At 35.2% G+C, this 20075-nt stretch overlaps 1 protein-coding gene across 4 annotated transcripts in view; it reads right to left on the bottom strand.

Annotated features, from left to right (window-relative positions):
- Window positions 1–20075, bottom strand: part of LOC121370603 (serine/threonine-protein phosphatase 4 regulatory subunit 4-like) — a 115826-nt gene that overhangs the window by 32009 nt on the left and 63742 nt on the right. For all 4 annotated transcript variants that reach the window (XM_041495945.1, XM_041495946.1, XM_041495947.1 and 1 more), the window contains exons 5-18: window positions 15771–15844; window positions 13069–13175; window positions 12443–12550; window positions 11748–11869; window positions 10759–10881; window positions 9359–9477; window positions 8695–8772; window positions 7886–8005; window positions 5086–5163; window positions 4525–4608; window positions 3852–4034; window positions 2641–2746; window positions 953–1245; window positions 56–100 (exon numbers count right to left, since the gene is read on the bottom strand). In XM_041495945.1, the coding sequence (XP_041351879.1) occupies window positions 56–100; window positions 953–1245; window positions 2641–2746; window positions 3852–4034; window positions 4525–4608; window positions 5086–5163; window positions 7886–8005; window positions 8695–8772; window positions 9359–9477; window positions 10759–10881; window positions 11748–11869; window positions 12443–12550; window positions 13069–13175; window positions 15771–15844 (1640 nt within the window). The remainder of the gene's footprint in view (window positions 1–55; window positions 101–952; window positions 1246–2640; window positions 2747–3851; window positions 4035–4524; window positions 4609–5085; window positions 5164–7885; window positions 8006–8694; window positions 8773–9358; window positions 9478–10758; window positions 10882–11747; window positions 11870–12442; window positions 12551–13068; window positions 13176–15770; window positions 15845–20075) is intronic.

Genomic DNA, 20075 nt, shown 5'->3' with positions numbered 1-20075 from the left:
TAATAATATACAGTTTCAATTGAACGTCAAAAGTTTCCAAAAGATATATACTTACCACAGAGTCCATCTGAACAGGAGTCTTATCCAACATTTCTGCAGCCTACAAAGTAAACCGTAACAGTTTGTCAGTACATCTTCTTCTGTGCATCACATAATAGTAAGGGAGAACTTAAAATTCTAGTGATTATAGAGTTTTTATGGGTACTTTGCATAAAATATAAATAAACCTTTAAAATATACAGTTGAATCCCACTGGCTCGGAGTACGTCGGTGCTTGAGAAAGTGTTCGACCCATAGGGTAGTTCAACCTAACCATTGGGTCAACAAAGTGTAAGTTCAACTCAGGAGATTTTTGGTTCGAGCGTTGCGGTGTATTCGACCCTTCGGAGTTCAACCCAGCAAAATTCTAAAGTATTTTCATAGGTCCAAGATGAAACTGCCGATCCCCCCAAAATACAGACAAATAAACCGAACCCTGATCAATCTGAGATGGCAATGCATGATTATATAGTTTTTACAGGTTCTCTTATAAAATATAAAATTTTTAAGAGATGTTTTTAACTTAACTGTACTTTTGCTACTGGATTCAGAAATTACCAACAAATTGTCTATAATAACAATAATTAAATAAAATAATTTGAACTGGATTATTTAATTTTCAGATTAAATTCGTTTTCTTCTAAATTATCAGTCTGAAACTGAAAACAAACATGCTTATATACTAAATCAATCAATGTTACCAACAGTCAATAAAACAGACAAACGCCAACAAAATATTATAAAATGTCTATTTTAATTATTATCAAAGGTCAAAAATGAATACGAGCATAGTTTATCACCTATAATTTTGTTAAGACAAGAAATCATCCAAACTTGTTGAAAAAAAATTAACCCTCCCATTTAAAAGAAAATAATGTTTATTCTCTTTATTAAAGCTAAACCAATTTCTCACTTTTTTTAGGGCTGCATTGACATCTCTGTCTTTTTCACTGATGAATATTTTCCGAACTGAGGAATCCAAGAGCTGAACAAGATTGCGATCGTTGGGAATTTTAACTAATCTTTTCAAATCGGGTAGAATTGAGCACATCCTTAACCTAATGTTCGGTACAGGATCAGAAGTCAATTCAAGAACAGGCTCAAAAAAGTAGTCCTTGAAAAATGTCTTTGAGTAATATTCCAAAACAAATTTACAAATATCTATAAACAAGTTTCTCCGGTGACAGCTGTTTCCGTGACAGAACTCTGAAAGAAAAGAAAATACATGATTATAAACTGATGTCTCATTAGCTGTGACAAAATTCTGGAAGAATAGAAAATACAAGATTATAAAGTGATGTCTCACAAATTACAGAGTGCACAGCAAAATACATAGAGTCAGACCTCTTTACTACGCTCTACAAATGTACAGCAATGTTATTCTTTTCATTACACCGGAATTCACACCTTCCGACACAGCAAATTAGGAACAATCATTCATCCGACATTTGAAAACCTCTTTACAATGACATTACATAATCACAGATGCCGTAGCACGTTGCCAGTACACACAGCCATATACATGCATTTGGCATCCTTGATATTGATGAGAGCCGTCAGTGTCACCTGATGTCCAAGTCATTTTGGCAACTTGTGACAAATTAATTCGATACAACAGCAATTTTGATATAACGACAAAGTGACCCAGGGACAAACATGGTCGTTATGAGGTCTGACTGTATATATATTTAAAGTTATAAACTTACTTTAGGAAATAGAAAGAAAAATGGAATTTTGATGCAAATTCTGTAAAAAATATGTTAAATATTAAATACATGTACATTTACTTTTAAAGAGATTCCTCCCACCTCACTTTATTAATTACTACACTTTTTTTTTTTTAGCTGCTAAAAGCTAAGAATGAAATAATATAATAAAGTCAGTTTTTGAAAACGCGAGATATCATTTCATTGGGATAGATATACACTAAATTGTATTTTTTATTTATTAATAGGTCTAGTAAATGAATGAATGAAGAAAATGTTTTATTTAATGACGCACTCAACACATTTTATTTACAGTTATATGGCATCAGACATATGGTTAAGGACCACACAGATATAGAGAAGGAAACCTGCTGTCGCGACTTCATGGGCTACTCTTTTCAATTAGCAGAAAGGGATCTTTTATATGAACCATCCCACCAACAGGATAGTGCATACCACGGCTTTTGTTACACAGTTGTGGAGCACTGGCTGGAATGAGAAATACAGCCAAATAGCCCAATGGGGCCACCAACCGGGATCAATCCTAAACCAACCACGCATCATCAAGCGAGCACTTTTACCACTGGGCTACGTCCTGCCCCAATCTAGTAAATGATGAGTTGTTTTCAACAAACTTACTGTAGTTTTTTCACACTGATTCAGCAGAAGTTGGCACTTGTTTGACAGTCAAACCAGCACAAGCTATGCACATTTTGAAGTTGGGGAAACAAATTCCTCTACCTATTTTTTTTTTTTTTTTTTTAAAACCAATGTTTTGATTTACCAATCCGAGTATCATGTACTACCAATTTCTTTTTTTCTACATGCTAATAAATCTGAAGCAGATAACGTAATTTATTCTGCCAGAGACTATAGCACAGTGATGTTGAATTACCATTAATAAACTTATGTATCAATGCTTCACGCTGCTCCAGCTTCTTAAGGTTTCTAAGCAACAGAAGAACAGTACGTGCTGCTGCATGCCGTACCGGTAATGCCCTCTGAAAAAATAGAGAAAAAAGTTAATAATCTGCACATCAGTTAAATCACAACAAGCATTCTCAGAGTATGGCTAAAGCATTACATGTCCCCTACAAGACCCAACAAATTTTCTTATCTCCTAAGTTAAAGGGTCATAACTCTGTGAATAATTATAAAAAATCGACATGAAAGTCAAACTTGATCTGTGAGAATATAAAAAATTTCAGCTCAATATCTTGAGGCATTGTAAAAAAAATAAAAAAATCTGGAAAACAAATTTTCATATCTCATAAGTTCAAAGGCCCTTACCCTCTGTCAAAAATGGGTAAATCGCCATAAAACTCAAACGTGACCTGTGACAATACATGATAAAGCTATAAATAAAACTTCAGCTCAATATCTTGAGGAATTGTGGAAAAAGTCTGGAAAACTATATGTATGATGGACAATTAGACAGACAGACAAAAGGACGTAGATGAAACCTGTAGTCCCCTCCAGTTGGACTAATAACATTATGCTTGCAAATTAAAAGTATGCTGAAATGAAGGATCAAGAATGACACCCCCCCCCACCCCCCCACCCCACTTCCACCCCTTCTAGCCTCGAGTTTAACTATATCTTAATACCAGACATATAGCATGAAGACAGAACCTTCAGGTACATGCATATATCTTATTATACGAGCTTGTGTGTCTTACCGATTGTACGGAACGAGTGTCAAGATTTTTGTATTGCCTGAGCGAGTATAATAATTTCCTTTTTATCCATGTTATTATTGTTAGTTTTTACAAATAACAAGGGCCGTCTCAAAATGTTTTAACCACAACTAGAAGGAGGTGACGAAATGACCTCATATTTCATATGCACAGTCTGAGCTAGGATTGGGAAAGCAACGTCATGTTATAACATCGAATCTCAAAATTATGTCAGTACACTTGTTAGTACATGTGTGCCTTGTATGATTTTTATTAACTCGGTTATGTTGAACCATGTGGATAATAAACATAATGTATTACACTACTTACTACATAACATGGACTGCAGTTTACATGGAAAACTGCATGTGTGGCTCCAGTTGATAATCCTATACTGTATAACTATGTTGGCTAACAATAGGAAACTAACCCCTTTCTTGAGTTTCTCGAATAACATTGGAATGACTTTTGAGCATATGACATCATTGCTACAACAATCTGTGAGGCAGGCCAAATTGGTCATGAGGACCTCCTGAAGCCGCCAGTTGTTAGACGTTGAGATGACTCGCTCCGCATCTATGATCACTGGAATGATGTCTGATACAGCCTGCAACTGCAACAGAGAGCAGTTTTAAAAACAAGCAATCTCAGAAAAAATATCATCAAATATTGTACATCAGCATAAAGTGCTGAACCATTATTCTTTCTCATCATTTTGATCAATATGGGGGGGGGTTTTGCTGCTTTTAACATATTACTTATTACATTTAAATCTTGATTAAAACGACAAAAATTTCTAAAATAAAATGATTTAAACGAGAAACAAGAATTGTATGGATTTAAATTTCTCGCCTACCATAAACCTTTCTGATGCTTTGTACTTAATATCCATAGGTGCAATTATAAACTAAGTTACGGTACAATGATCTAAGGCTTACAGTTTGTGAGAAACTGATCGAAATGCGAAACTTTAATGCAAAAGTTGACTGTCATTGCTGCTGCCGTCGTTAGAGACGTAATACCTATATCATTTAACTTTGTAAAGGTGAGACACAATGTACCTACACAAGATATAAGAGACAAAGAGTGCTGTCAGTGATTACCTTAGAGTCTATTGCAGTATTTGTGCTGCTATTTGCAATAGCAGAGAGCGTTTCTGGAAGATACGTGATCACTCCTTGCAGAACCTACAAAACAGTAGCTACTCAGTCCAAGTTCTTTTAAAAAACTGTGTTTTAAACAAAGATGTTAAGGTTCTTAATGACAAAATTATTATTCTGTATTTTATCTTCTCAGATCCAATTTTAACTACAACATAATGCAAGACATGGGACATAAAAACTTATGTTCTAAACTGCCACATAATGTATGGCCTTGTAGAACATTAAAAGAAACACACTCTCAGATGAACTATATAATTATGGTTATATTATGAAAACATCAAGTCTAAATAAAAATCAATTAAAACTTTTCTCTCTCGCCCCTCCCTCCCCCTCTCTCCCTCCCTCTCCCCCTCTCTCTCCCTCCCTCCCTCTCTCTCCCCCTCCCTCCCTCCCTCTCTCTCTCTCTCTCTCTCTCTCTCTCTCACACACACACACACACACACACACACACACACACACACACACACAAACAAAATAAATAAATAAATAACAAAACCAAACCTCAACAGATTCATCCTTGAGTAATGTAACAAGTTCTGGTTGAACCATGTTAACATAGCTGCCTAGTGATTTGGCAACCTAAAATAAAAACAATTGGGTTTTTTAATGACATTCACCGTTGATTAAATACACTGTATAAGTTCCTCAGACTATCTTGCCACAATTCACAAACTACAGAACAAGATTACTATTCTGCTACAATTCACAAACCACAGAACAAGATTACTATTCTGCTACAATTCACGAACCACAGAACAAGATTACTATTCTGCTACAATTCAAGAACCACAGAACAAGATTACTATTCTGCTACAATTCACGAACCACAGAACAAGATTACTATTCTGCTACAATTCACGAACTACAGAACAAGATTACTATTCTGCTACAATTCACGAACTACAGAACAAGATTCCTATTCTGCTACAATTCACGAACTAAAGAACAAGATTCCTATTCTGCTACAATTCACAAACTACAGAACGGTTCCTATTCTGCTACAATTACAATTCACAAACTACAGAACAAGGTTCCTATTCTGCTACAGTTCACAAACTACAGAACAAGGTTCCTATTCTGCTACACTTCACAAACTACAGAACAAGGTTCCTATTATGCTACACTTCACAAACTACAGAACAAGGTTCCTATTCTGCTACACTTCACAAACTACAGAACAAGGTTGCTATTCTGCTACACTTCACAAACTACAGAACAAGGTTCCTATTCTGCTACAGTTCACAAACTACAGAACAAGGTTGCTATTCTGCTACACTTCACAAACTACAGAACAAGGTTCCTATTCTGCTACAGTTCACAAACTACAGAACAAGGTTCCTATTCTGCTACAATTCACAAACTACAGAACAAGGTTGCTATTCTGCTACACTTCACAAACTAAAGAACAAGGTTGCTATTCTGCTACACTTCACAAACTAAAGAACAAGGTTGCTATTCTGCTACACTTCACAAACTACAGAACACGGCTGCTATTCTGCTACACTTCACAAACTACAAACAAGGTTCCTATTCTGCTACACTTCACAAACTACAGAACACGGTTGCTATTCTGCTACAGTTCACAAACTACAGAACAAGGTTCTTATTATGCTACAGTTCACAAACTACAGAACAAGGTTGCTATTCTGCTACACTTCACAAACTACAGAACAAGGTTGCTATTCTGCTACACTTCACAAACCACAGAACAAGGTTGCTATTCTGCTACACTTCACAAACCACAGAACAAGATTGCTATTCTGCTACAATTCACAAACCACAGAACAAGGTTGCTATTCTGCTACAATTCACAAACTAAAGAACAAGGTTGCTATTCTGCTACAATTCACAAACTACAGAACAAGATTGCTATTCTGCTACAATTCACAAACTACAGTACAAGATTGCTATTCTGCTACAATTCACAAACTAAAGAACAAGATTGCTATTCTGCTACAATTCACAAACTAAAGAACAAGGTTGCTATTCTGCTACAATTCACAAACTAAAGAACAAGGTTGCTATTCTGCTACAATTCACAAACTACAGAACAAGATTGCTATTCTGCTACAATTCACAAACTACAGTACAAGATTGCTATTCTGCTACAATTCACAAACTACAGAACAAGGTTGCTATTCTGCTACAAAATTCACAAACTACAGTACAAGATTGCTATTCTGCTACAATTCACAAACTACAGAACAAGGTTGCTATTCTGCTACAATTCACAAACTAAAGAACAAGGTTGCTATTCTGCTACAGTTCACAAACTACAGTACAAGATTGCTATTCTGCTACACTTCACAAACTACAGAACAAGATTGCTATTCTGCTACACTTCACAAACTACAGTACAAGATTGCTATTCTGCTACAATTCACAAACTAAAGAACAAGGTTGCTATTCTGCTACAATTCACAAACTACAGTACAAGGTTGCTATTCTGCTACACTTCACAAACTACAGTACAAGGTTGCTATTCTGCTAAAATTCACAAACTAAAGAACAAGGTTGCTATTCTGCTACAATTCACAAACTACAGAACAAGATTGCTATTCTGCTACACTTCACAAACTACAGTACAAGGTTGCTATTCTGCTACAATTCACAAACTAAAGAACAAGGTTGCTATTCTGCTACAATTCACAAACTACAGTACAAGATTGCTATTCTGCTACAATTCACAAACTACAGAACAAGGTTACTATTCTGCCACAGAGGCGGGACGTAGCCCAGTAGTAAAGCGTTCGCTTGTTGCGCGGTTGCTCTAGGATTGATCCCCGTCGGTGGGCCCACTGGGCTATTTCTCATTCCAGCCAGTGGCACCACGACTTGTATATCAAAGGCTGTGGTATGTGCTTTCCTGTCTGTGAGATGGTGCATATAAAAAGATTCCTTGCTATTAATGAAAAAATGTAGCGGGTTTTTCTCTCTAATACTATATGTCAAAATTACCAATAGCCGATGAGTAATAAATAAATATGCTCTAGTGATGTCGTTAAACACACTTTATTTTACTATTCTGCCACAATTCACAAAATATAGTATAAAAAATCAGAATAAAACACAAAATACTAGATTTGAATTTTTAAAAATGGTTAAAAATTCAGTAAATTGAAAGAATTTTTTTTCCATTTTATTATCATTCCACATACATACCAAAAAAATAGAAAGAATCATTATTCTTTTTAAACATAATGATCACATTAAATAGAATTTTTTTGTTGTAGCATTGTAATCCAGTGTTAAAAAGCTAGAAAGTACCCCACATAGATCCTGTCATCTAAGTATGACTCACCTCATGGAAGCCGGTTGATATTGTTTTCCTCACCACGATGCTAGGGTCAGTACAGAGACTCACTAGTGTGCTATATAAAGAACTCTTGAAGTGTTTGGCACCAACAAAAAGTACCATAGCCTGAAAGAAAACAAAAATTTAAAAATATATTTTTTTTTTTTATTACTGGTTAGGTTTATACATTGTGTACAATAATTTATGAATTTGTATACTAGAAGAAAGGAAGATAGAAATCTAGTTAATGTCACAAGTAGTCAAAAGGTAACAGAATGACAAACTAAAACCTGTTGAGTATTGTGGGATATAAACTTGCAAGTATGACAATGGCCCACTAAGAAATCCATAAATATCCTTAGCAATGGGTACTGGGGCTACAGACCCCCAATTCACAAGTTCAGGACAAAACATGGTGATTATGGGAGTTGGAAGCAAACCCCCCCCCCCCCCCCCCCAAAGTATTTTATAACTAATTTAAGCAATCCATAAGTTTGACACAGATAACTACAACTCTTACAGATTTCTGGTGGTTTTGTTTGCAACTGGCAAAATAAGAGAAGCATCTCTCATTTGGAGAGGTGGAGGGACAAGAACTGAAATGTGGAGCTGGATAACAAAAGCAGTTGGAACGATGGGGGAGATACCTATCAAGAGCAGGTGGAAAAACAGATGGACCCAAAAAAGTAGAAAGGAAGGATATATTATAAACACAAGCATAGGACAACACCATCATCCGACCAAAAAGTGTTAAGAAATAGATTTAAAAATATCTTTTTAAAATGAACATGTTTGCTAGCAATGATTATACTCACAGGAAAATTAAAAGCACAATTCTTTCTACATTCAACGGAAGAATCTTCTTCTACCAAATATTCAGGAATAAAAAACACCTGTAAATTAAGAAGAAAATATCTAATATTAATTTTACCCAAGGAAAAAAACTAAATGTTATTTCAAATAATTCATTTGTAAATAAAATGGTAACCAAACAGATTTAGGTGTATTAAGAATTTGTATTTTTGGTTTGAAGAATATTTATTTTTTGTAAGGAAAATAGCTTTATATTTAGTGATGATCATTTACAGCATTTAATAAGCAATTATTATGTGTCTGAGATATGACATCTCTGACATGTGGTCTAGAATACGAGAAACAAGAACATCAAATCTACAAAATGGCTTATTATATACTTTAAACAAACTTTAACCAGACTTAAACAAGCTGAAATAGATTTTAAAAACCTGCAACTTCATTACAACTATAAACAATATACATGGATGTGATCACAAAAGAACTTTAACCAAGTGTTAACAGAGCGAGACAGCTAGCCATATGTCCAGAAAATATCACTTTACAGACTAGCACTATGTACATACAGTGGCTGATTTTAGGACACATTTCATCATAATCTAATGCTATCTCATTTAATGAGGTAAAACAAAACTGAAGCTGCCATTAAGTAACAATAAACCTCACCTTTGGTGGTGATTCCTTCTCAGCCTCTTTGGTATTCTTAGCCTTCTCAGATCTGCCAATTCTGCTGAATTTTCGATAATAATCTACAAACAATTCTTTTTCATCGTCCGTCAAAGTTCCTGATCAAAATAAAAATAGTCACTGAATTCCTTTCAAACCAGTACAGTAAATTACATAGTATCCCTATCCCACCCATGCCAAAAAAAAACCCAACCCCAATAAACAAACACAAAAACCCCACCCCTCCAAAAAAAACCCCAACAACCCCACAGTAAATTACTATTCATATGTGCTAATTTATTAAACACTAGAACAAAAAGTGAACAATTTCTTCTTCAGAAGCTTTATATTATTCGGGAGATTTATAATTTGTTGTAGTTTTAAAATATACTAACTAACATTTAATCATTTTTTCTTTTATACACACACGCAGGTTTCAACTGTTGCCAGTGCTATACAAGTCTTTTTAAATGAAAAGAATGTCCCATTAGAAACACGCCAGCACACTGTATAATGAGCAACTCTTAGAACTGGATCAAATACAATACAGTCATCAGCAATCACAGTCTACACATAATGGTTACATGCTGTTGATTAAACCACAAGGATAGCAAAAACCAATAGTTAGTTAACATGCATGTTAATGTAATTTTCTATAACACTTTAAGTTGATCACAAGCATTTTTTCAGCTCAACTTTACCTTCATTTTTTTTTTAGTTTCTGATATGATGACCTTGATAAAGTTCTATGTTGCTACTATGTCACTTATTTTTATTTCATTAATTTTAAGATTGCTAATGTTTCACGATTTACAGTATTCATTCACTTTAACAATATTTTATTGCATATATCCAAATAAGGTTCAAGCATTATGTCCTGGTCACACACCTCAGCTATTTGGGCTGTCTGTTTAGGCCTGCGAGTTTTGATTATTTGCTCATGACAGAGAAGTTGGAGTACTGGTCTTACACGTCCCCAAAGTGCCGTTAAAAATAATTGAATGAGAACCTGTACTAGGATATTAACCCAGTACTGAAAAGCTTTAAGGCCGATGGCTTAACAATTATGCCCTCAAGGCGTCTTCCAATTAGCAGTAATGTATCTTAAATATTAAACAATTTTCAGACAGGACAGCATAAACCACAGTCTTTCAAATATCATGTATGATAGACTGGTTGGCACAGGAAGTAACTCAATTGGTCCTACGAAACAGAAATCATCCTCAGGTAAGCTGAGCCACCTCACACTCTCCTATGACATAAAGTAGTTTTAAAATATAACTCCTGGCAATAACAAATAAATTATTTCTGTCTCTTACTTTTGTACTTGAGATTATCCGTTTTACACTATCCAAATTATCAATAATTCTATAGTTAAACCATGGTAGTATTGAGCTCACTAGAAAGTTCGTGGCAAATTCTCCCTAACTGCTTGGCAATGGCAGGGAGTGTCGAGTCCTGTGCCTGGTTGGCCTGCTGACAAAACTTGCACACAAGTGGAATGATTGTTGTACTGCAGGTATCTGGGGGACAAAAACACAGAAATGTCTATTACACATGTACAACACTGAATGAAATATCTGTAAATATCAGTGAAACAATAAACATACAAAACATTATATTACACCTATACAACACTGAATCTAATATCTATAAATATCAGTGACATAATAAACATACAGAAATTTCTATTACACATATACAACACTAAATGAAATGTCTGTGAACATCAGTGAAATATAATAATTTGTATTTCAGATACAACAACTTCTAACTATACCTGTCATGGAGGGATACAAATAGGTGTAGACCTATCTAAAAACTTTAAGCCGATGCCACACTATATGAGTACCGTGTACAAGAATAGCCGATTGCAATGAAATCATAATGTTTGTCATGTCACAGTCAGCTATTCTCATGGCTATTCCTGTACAAAGTACTCATATCGTGTGGCAGTGTCTTTAGATTACCATGAAGTTCACGAGCAAAACTCAACACTGAAACAAAATGACAAGTAAATGATTTAAGATTATGACCCCCCCAAAAAGTTTGTTTTATTCAACTACACCACTAGAGCACACTGATTTATTAATCATCGGCTATTGGATGCCAAACATTTGGTAATTTAGACATATAGTCTTAGAGCTGAAACCCGCTACAGTTTTCGATTAGTAGCAAGCGATGTTTTATATGCACCATCACAGACAGGATAGCACATACCACAGCCTTTGATATACCAGTTGTGGTGCACTGGCTGGAACGATAAACAGCCCACTGACACGGATCGATCCCAAACCGACCGCGCGTCACGTCTGCGATTTACCACTGGGCTATGTCCCGCCCCACAAAATGACGAGTAAATGATTTAAGACTATGTCAAGAAGCTTACCATCGTCGAGTAGACTGAGGATGTTGACCACAGTTTCAAGCCCTGCGATTCTCACGTAACTCTCCTCGTCGTTGGTCAACTCCACCAGTTCAGGAAGTATTGCACTTTTCGTAGATTCAAGGCTGAGGAAATAAATAAAAAACCCAGGCCATTGTAGATTATGCAGTACATCACTAGCAACAAATAAAGATAAATATATTTTAACTTTAATTAAATCTCTTTTGTTTTGTACATGTAAGTCACAAGGAACTTTTGTGACATTCAAACTGGCACAAAACCATGAAACCTATCCTATTTTTAGGTGACAAAAAATGTCAAATATGACATTTCTAATATATAAATAAGCTCCTGGCAAAATGTGTTACTCATAAAAAAGTTTATCTTTATATATATATTTTAACCTCACTCAACTATTAAATGACATTTTGACTTATTTTTTAAAAATACATCAAAAGAGAAAACAAATTTAATAGAAAGGATTTCAAGTAAAGTTAAAGTTTGTTTTGTTTAAAGACACCACTAGAGCACATTGATTTATTAATCATCAGCTATTGGATGTCAAAAACATTTGGCAATTTTGATATACAAATTTTATTTCCTAAGTAGCAAGGGATCTTTTATATGCACCATCCCACAAACAGGATAGCACATACCATGGCACTGGCTGGAACGAAAGGATTTCAAGTAAAAGTTACCCCAGTCCTCTGGCGACTGCATCTAACTGATAGCACATACATCCACGCACTTCGTAATCAACATCCTGGCACAGTGACTGGACCACAGGTAGAATCTCCTTCTTAATGCTGAAAAATGACATAAAAAGGCTATACATATAAACCGACACTTTACAGATAACATGGCATGGTGTGATGCTAAAACACACTCATAATTCCTTACTTCAAAATAGTGATTGTTCACATTAGCTTCTGGTAATGTCAATTGGAATAACTAAGTTGTCATTTACACATGTTATCAATAGTCCTTCCCACCATTCTATAAAAATATTTTTTGTAAATAACTTCAGTTTAGTTTGACGTAAGAAGAAAATTAAAAGTGTTTTGGAAATAAAAACCCCCAACTATTTTTGTGTGAAATTTACAAGTCGAATGGCTCCGAAATAAATAACTTATAGTAAATTCCATAGTATGGAAAAAGGCGTTTGCTGTGTGACGAACTGTAAGTTGTCATTTATATGCATCCATGTCTCGCCTAATATTGGTTTCTAATATGTGCAATGTGCAATGAATGTTTACCTCTATGAATATATAAGAATATCCTACTAGTTTTAATTTTACTTTTTAAGTAACAGTTAAACACTTACACAAAAGGTTCAAACTTTGTTGCAATTTTGCCAAGTATTTTACAGCAAGACAATCGAGACTGCACAGCCTGTGACAACTGCCCCTTGGAAATGGCAATGGAAAGAATCTGAAAGAATAAAACATTCACTAAAGGAAAGTAAAGATAAAAGTGCATGTTATGGAAGAAGACTCTGCACTGAACAGTTCTGTTACCATCTTAATTCTTACCCAATGACTCTTTTAACTGTTCTAATATATTTTTAAGTCCTTTGTTGTGCATGTTTTTTTATATTCTTTCTCTGTCTGCCCTATTATTTAACATTTAAAATAGATGACAGTGGAAAACAAGAATTCACTGTTATATATCTTTACTATTAAAAACATTCTATGCAATGAATACCCCAAACAATCTTTCAAACTTATTAATGTGTGTTGAAGGAAACAAATTACTACAACCTAAGAAATACAGAGGATGACATTTTATTTATTCCATGACCTAAAATATCTTTATTTAAAATGTTTTTAAGGTAATTACTCTGGACTAATGCTATAAAATCAACCACTTAAACGTTATTTGATCATCGCTGGTTTTAAATACAGACTTAAACAATATTTGTCATTTGTGTATGTGCCATATATTTATTTTCTATTTGTTCATATATGTCTTATAATTCTGCATTACTTGTAATTGATAGCTGAGGGCCTAAGGGAAGAATAGCTTTTTCTTGTTATCCTATTAAATATAGAATCTATTATTACATGTATTACTTTAAATTATGATTTTTGTGATGCTAAAGTGTGTAGGAATTTACAACTAACTTGGCAAACATGACTAAGTGTTAACTAGCACTAACTATCTTTAAGTTGCAACAATAGAAGAATTTAAAATACCTTCAGTTATTTAATAGAGTCCATCTTTTATGACACCAGATGCCACACCTTTTGTCATTTTGATTATTTTGACTACCAACTATACTAGAAAGTTTAATTTTTGCAAGACTTTCTGCTAATAAATTTGTTTATTGCATCATGCTGGGCTTCTGCCAGAGGCTAAAATGGGTATGGCGCCATACGCCAAAATATTTGCAGGGTTTCTTTTTAAGTTAACCTTTTGACAAAATTAATTACTCTTATCATTACTGTATGGTTTTCTTAACCCTAACCCTAAACTTAACCCATTTTCTTTCTGGGGGAGGCCCCCCATACCCCCTGCTGATCACGTACTGAAACAATAACTACATAGAAACACTGAAATGTATAATGTACACACATAGTAAAAACAATTACATAGTAAAAATTGTTTTAAAAATAAATTAATTTGGACTAGAAATTCTGTTACATTAAAACTGATTTGGTCCAGGAAAATGTCAGTTACATTGGTTAGAATAGAGAATCTTTAAAAAAAAACCCCACCCCAAACAACCCAACTGTATAAGTAAATTAGTCTGGTTTGGCATAACCTTTTAAAATGAACTCCATCCAGACTGGAACCAGAGTGAAGACAAACACAGATGGCCCCTGTCCATCAGATAGGAGAAACTCAACACAGGTTTTCCATAAACAGATGACCATGTGAGGTAAACAACAGTCTCCATGGCACCTGGTAACCAGGAACAGAAGAACTGGCAACAATGAACAGAGGCAGAGGAACACAGGGCTAATGATAAACCCTGAGAACAGGTTTACTGATAAGGCATACCCCTAACAGATGAACTGTCCAAACAGACAACACTCACCAGGACATGTCAACAAGCCGAGATAGCCACTCACAGACCTACTAATTGCTGTGAAAAACTAAACTGTGGCTTGCTTCTGCTGGACAGTCTAGATAAAATGTTAGTCAAAATTCCACAGACATGTGTTTTCAATTGGTATGTTTAGGTGAATGATACCATTTCAAGTGCACCGATTTAATGAACTTCACCTCATTAAGCACAGTAAAAAAAACTCATCCAACAACACAGAAGTGTAGCTTGTTATAGAGCCTGTTTAAATATGATCATCATTTAGGCCAAGTGAAAATAGCACATAAAGAAAATGTAATCATCATTTGTTCTCTATGAAGGGTTAAATTGTTCTCCCAGACACAGGACTATGACTGGTTTTATATTACAGGAACTATATACAAAAACAAAACTAAGATTTAGAAAAAGCTGAAAATGCTTATCTAAAACATTGCTCTTTTGTTTTCTAGATGCTAACAAATTGCACTTGTGATTCTCTCCAATCCCCCATCCCACCTTTAATATATCATTCCTATAGGCCAGAAGACAAATTAATTTGGAACCCCACAAGATACAACTCATACATATTTCCATGTTACCAATTGGTGACTATATAACAAATCACTTCACTATATATATATATATATATATATATATATATATATATATATCACAGAAGGTGGCTCAAAATACAGATGAATCTACAAAAATAACCTCAATAAGATTATAGCTGAAGATTTACTTATTTCATTCTTGTTAAAAAAATCACTAGTGCATATTGATAAAAAGATGTTAATACTAAATGTCTTTTTCTTTTTTTTTAAATTTCAACAAAAATTAAGTTTTGTAGGTGTTGATGGCCATGGGTACTCTTACATTTAGTTAATGAGCCTAAAGCCAGATTTGGTAATCAGCTCCGTCCCTAGACTACGTCTAGTACAGCGATGTAACTAAGTATATGCCAATTTTTGGGGTCCTTTTGTTTGCTTTATACTTACGTCCGATTTAATAACATCTTTCGGCAGTAGTTCTATGACATCTAACAGAGTGTCTAACCAACATTTTGCAACCTCTGCAAAAAAAAGAAGAGTTTTTTTTAAGAAAAATAGTATCCTGGAAAAAAAATATATTAAAGAGCAGGAAGTATTAGCAGTATTAATGATGAAAGTTAATAACTGATGACAAGTGTTATTTATCAAGGATTGCACCGGAGAACACCATCAACTCTGTATACAGAACCTCACATACGGTACCTTGTTTTCACTTCCTATTTATTACACAAGTTTACTTCGGTATGTTCTAGTGCAAAATAAACTCGTGCAATAAATAGGAAGTGAAAAGAAAGTATGTGAGGTTCTGTATTTATTACATACTTTCCTTTACATCTTTTTACAAAAATGTTTTTAATTTAACCTCATAGCTACACTTTTTCTTTAATCTATGATCAATCCTTCTTTCATGGATTTATGTAACATTAAGAATCTTGTGTAATGTTTGATGTAATTTGTAAATCATACATGATGTCAGTAACAAAAAGGCACTGACTCCAGTAAAAATAAAAAAGGAATTCCCCATTTATAAGTTCCGGTCCAGATCGCACATGTGTGATACAAGATACATTTATCACACGGTTTGAAAATGTCTTTATCACTATAGTAAGATTGAATAGGTATGTAATAAAACATAATACTGTGAGGATTTTTATCATGAAATCAGCTGGCAGTTTTACTTTACTGCAATGCATGTATATGTACACATGTATATGTATATGTAAAACTGAAATAAAACAAAAAATAAAATAGGATAGGAAGTAGGGATAAAGGTAAACAAAATTACAGTTTGCAGGTATATTAACAGCTAGTCATGTTGTTTGTTTTGCTCATCATAAAAATATGCATGCTTTAAAGTGCATCCAAGTAGATTTGTTTAATCAAGGTACAACTACTATTATTACTAACAGGTACAGGTATCTAATACACCTGAACATGTATCGGAAAGTGACAGAATATACACAGGCAGTTACAAACAAAGGGTCTTTAATACATATATATGCACTTGCCAGATAGAAGTGCACATACCATGGTTTTGAACACTGGTTAGAATGGGAAATAATTCAGTGGGCAAATTTATCATAAAACCTCAGACAATCATTCTACCAGTGAGTTACATCTCATTCCACATTAATGTTTAGGGCTTTATTTATGAAATTGGTTGGAAATTTATCATTTTATATAAAGTGGGGACTTTTTCGTTCTACTTTAAAAAAAAAATATAATAAACTTAGTAGGATACTAACTAAATTGTTAATGAGTTCTAAATGAATTTCAATCACTGAAAGTTCCAGTGACGACAATTGAAAGTTCATGAAATGTGGATTTAAAAGTTGTTTTTGATGAATATATTTAATATCTCTTTGCCAAAAACTACCTTGCACTTTGGTTAAACATGCTCTGACCAAATTCACCAAATTGCTAACAGATTTTGTCATTCAACTTAAACCCTGATGCGTGAATGGCTGCAAGTCTTCCAAATATGAAGCCAGTTGATAATTTATCAGTAGACTTACTTTCTTACTTATTAACTTGTTTAACATGTCCATATACCACTAGGGTTTCGAAGACTATCAGTAGAAATAGATTCATGACAATCCAAACACTTTGTTGATGATGATATATGTATAAATCTATTTATTTAAATGTATACATGCATTCAGGCTTTCTGCCAGAAAATAATTATGTGTGCATGAAATAACAAAACAGATCGTAAGTATCCCTAAGAGGTGGTTATGGGTTTGAAATTGTATGAAACTGGACACTGCATTTCATGTACTTTAACAATTTTAAACAGCAGTTCTCTTCCTATAATCTCTATAAAAATTATAAAAAGGGATCCATTAATTTGCAAGATTTTATGGTACGGTATGTAATTTTACCTTTCATACCCTCTGGCAGAAACCCTGGCATTTTACATATAATGAAAGAAAACAAATCATTAAAATGGTAAATTTTTACATAGAGATTTACATTTCATTTCAACTTATTTTCGTGCTTATATCCAATTAAGGTTCAAGCATGCTGTCCTGGGCACACACCTCAGCTATCTGGGCTGTCTGTCCAGGACAGTGAGTTAGTTGGCCTCTTCTTTCTCACTAACCACTGACAGTGGTTAGTGAGAAAGAAGAGGATGTAGTGGCCCTACATCTACCCATTGAACCCTTAAGAACTCGCTCTGGGTTGGAGCTGGTACCAAGTTGCGAACCCTGTGCCTACCAGCCTGTAGTTTGATGGCTTAACCACGATGCCATCGCGGCCGATTAGAGATTTACATATAGAACTGTGACTTCAAAATTTGGAATAAAAAAATGACATGGCTTTTGGGGGGTACTGACGTGTGTTTAACAAATTTTGGCCACAAGTCTGGTTACTCTTTGATTACTGAATACCTGCCTGTATATATGGCAGAGAAAGCACAATGCGTGTAACACAAATCTGACAGCAAGCAGTGTAATATTATCAGCAAAGAATCCACACTTTTCCCTAGTTTGCCGACTCAATGTAAGGTATCTAGATGAGCAAAAGATCTGCTGAGATGTGGCAACATTATTTACCAAACACTGAACTGGAAGAATGCACCGTTAGTCAGAAATGACAAACCACAAAGAGAGACTATACACTGTTACATATCAGTACTCCTGACAATTATGTGCACACCCAGGTTCCTATGGCAAACTCACATTAACAGGTGCTCTCTCTCTCCATTGCAGTTCATCATATCAGTACTAAACTAAAAACAATCAGTTTCAGTGGGGAAGGTCAGAGGATGGGGATTATTATTATATTATGTCCGTTGGATCTTGCACATCTTTTAAACAACAGTTTATTTCATGGGTGGTCAGGACATTAAAATCATTGGCTCACACTCCATCATGAGGAGGTGGCCTAAGATGGTAAGTTTGAAAATATGGACCTATAAATTTAACTTGAACTCCAAGAAAATAAAAAGTTAAGTTTATTTTGTTTAACCTTCAAACTACTGAATTAATTTTTTGACAAAAACCACGTTGAGTGGGTACAAGTTTATAATGCTTACTAACATATATATTCACTTAAATAATTTATAAATATACTCTGTCAAAAAAGAAACGCATAGGTGATAGGGAAAGAAAAGTGTTCAATTTTACAAAATACAGTTTTTTTGTATAATGTTGCTGAATGACCATGTTTGTTAATGTTCCTGGAATGGGACAGCATGCCCTAATGCGCCCTAAAACAAATTTAACGCAAGTTGTGCAACAACTGCAGAAAATTGGCGTGAAATGGTCAGGTTTTGGCAAATGCACGTGAAACTCGGGGAAAAGATTAGGGTAGTGATGGGTATTTAAAGCTGCAATGCTCGCAATGATGCCTCATTTTCTCAACGTAGACGAGTTACAAGATGCCAAGACTAAACCTGCCGAATCGAAACATTGCAATAGGCCGCCTCCAATTAGGTGAATCGCAGTCAGCAGTCGCACACCACATGAACGTCTATCAGAGCACCATTTCACATCTCTGGGACAGGTACCAGCAGTTTCAATAAGCTGAAGACCGGCCCAGAAGTGGAAGACCTCGCATAACAACTGCAGCACAAGATCGCTACATCCGGGTTCTGCACTTGCGTCATCGAAGCTGGTTTACGGGCTAGGAGACTGTATTTTGGCCCCGTCCTGCGACGTCAACATCAACATTTACGTATTCGCTGGTGCACGAATGTACAGGGTTGGAATTTGGAAGACTGGCAGCGAGTATGATTCAGTAATGAGTCACGTTTCCTTCTACAGCGACGTGATGGACGACAATGTGTTTACAGAAACCGCAATGAGCGTTTTGCCAACAACTGCATCACCCAAGTTGACAGATTCGGTGGAGGGAGTGTCATGATGTGGGGAGCCATCTCATACACCGGCAGAAGTGAACTTGTGTTCGTACAAGGCAACCTAGCAGCTGTACGCTACTGGGATGAAATTCTTCGCCATCACATGCTTCCCATTTTAGATCGACAGAGAGAACTCTTTCAGCAGGACATTGCCAGGCCGCATACGGCACGTGTAACAATGGATTTCCTACAGAATGAGAACATTAATGTGCTGCCATGGCCATCAAGATCACCAGATCTCAACCCCATTGAGCATCTATGGGACAAACTAGATAGACATGTACGCCAGCCTGACCCGGAGCCTCAGACGCTTCCGCAACTGTCACATGCACTGCAGGATTCCGAGACTCATTCAGTCTATGCCAAGGAGATGTCATGCAGTGATTGCT

Source organism: Gigantopelta aegis, chromosome 4, assembly GCF_016097555.1.
Source record: "Gigantopelta aegis isolate Gae_Host chromosome 4, Gae_host_genome, whole genome shotgun sequence".
NCBI lineage: Eukaryota > Metazoa > Mollusca > Gastropoda > Neomphalida > Peltospiridae > Gigantopelta > Gigantopelta aegis.
Note: the sequence above shows the minus strand (reverse complement) of the source record. Positions and strands in the feature narration are given on the sequence as shown.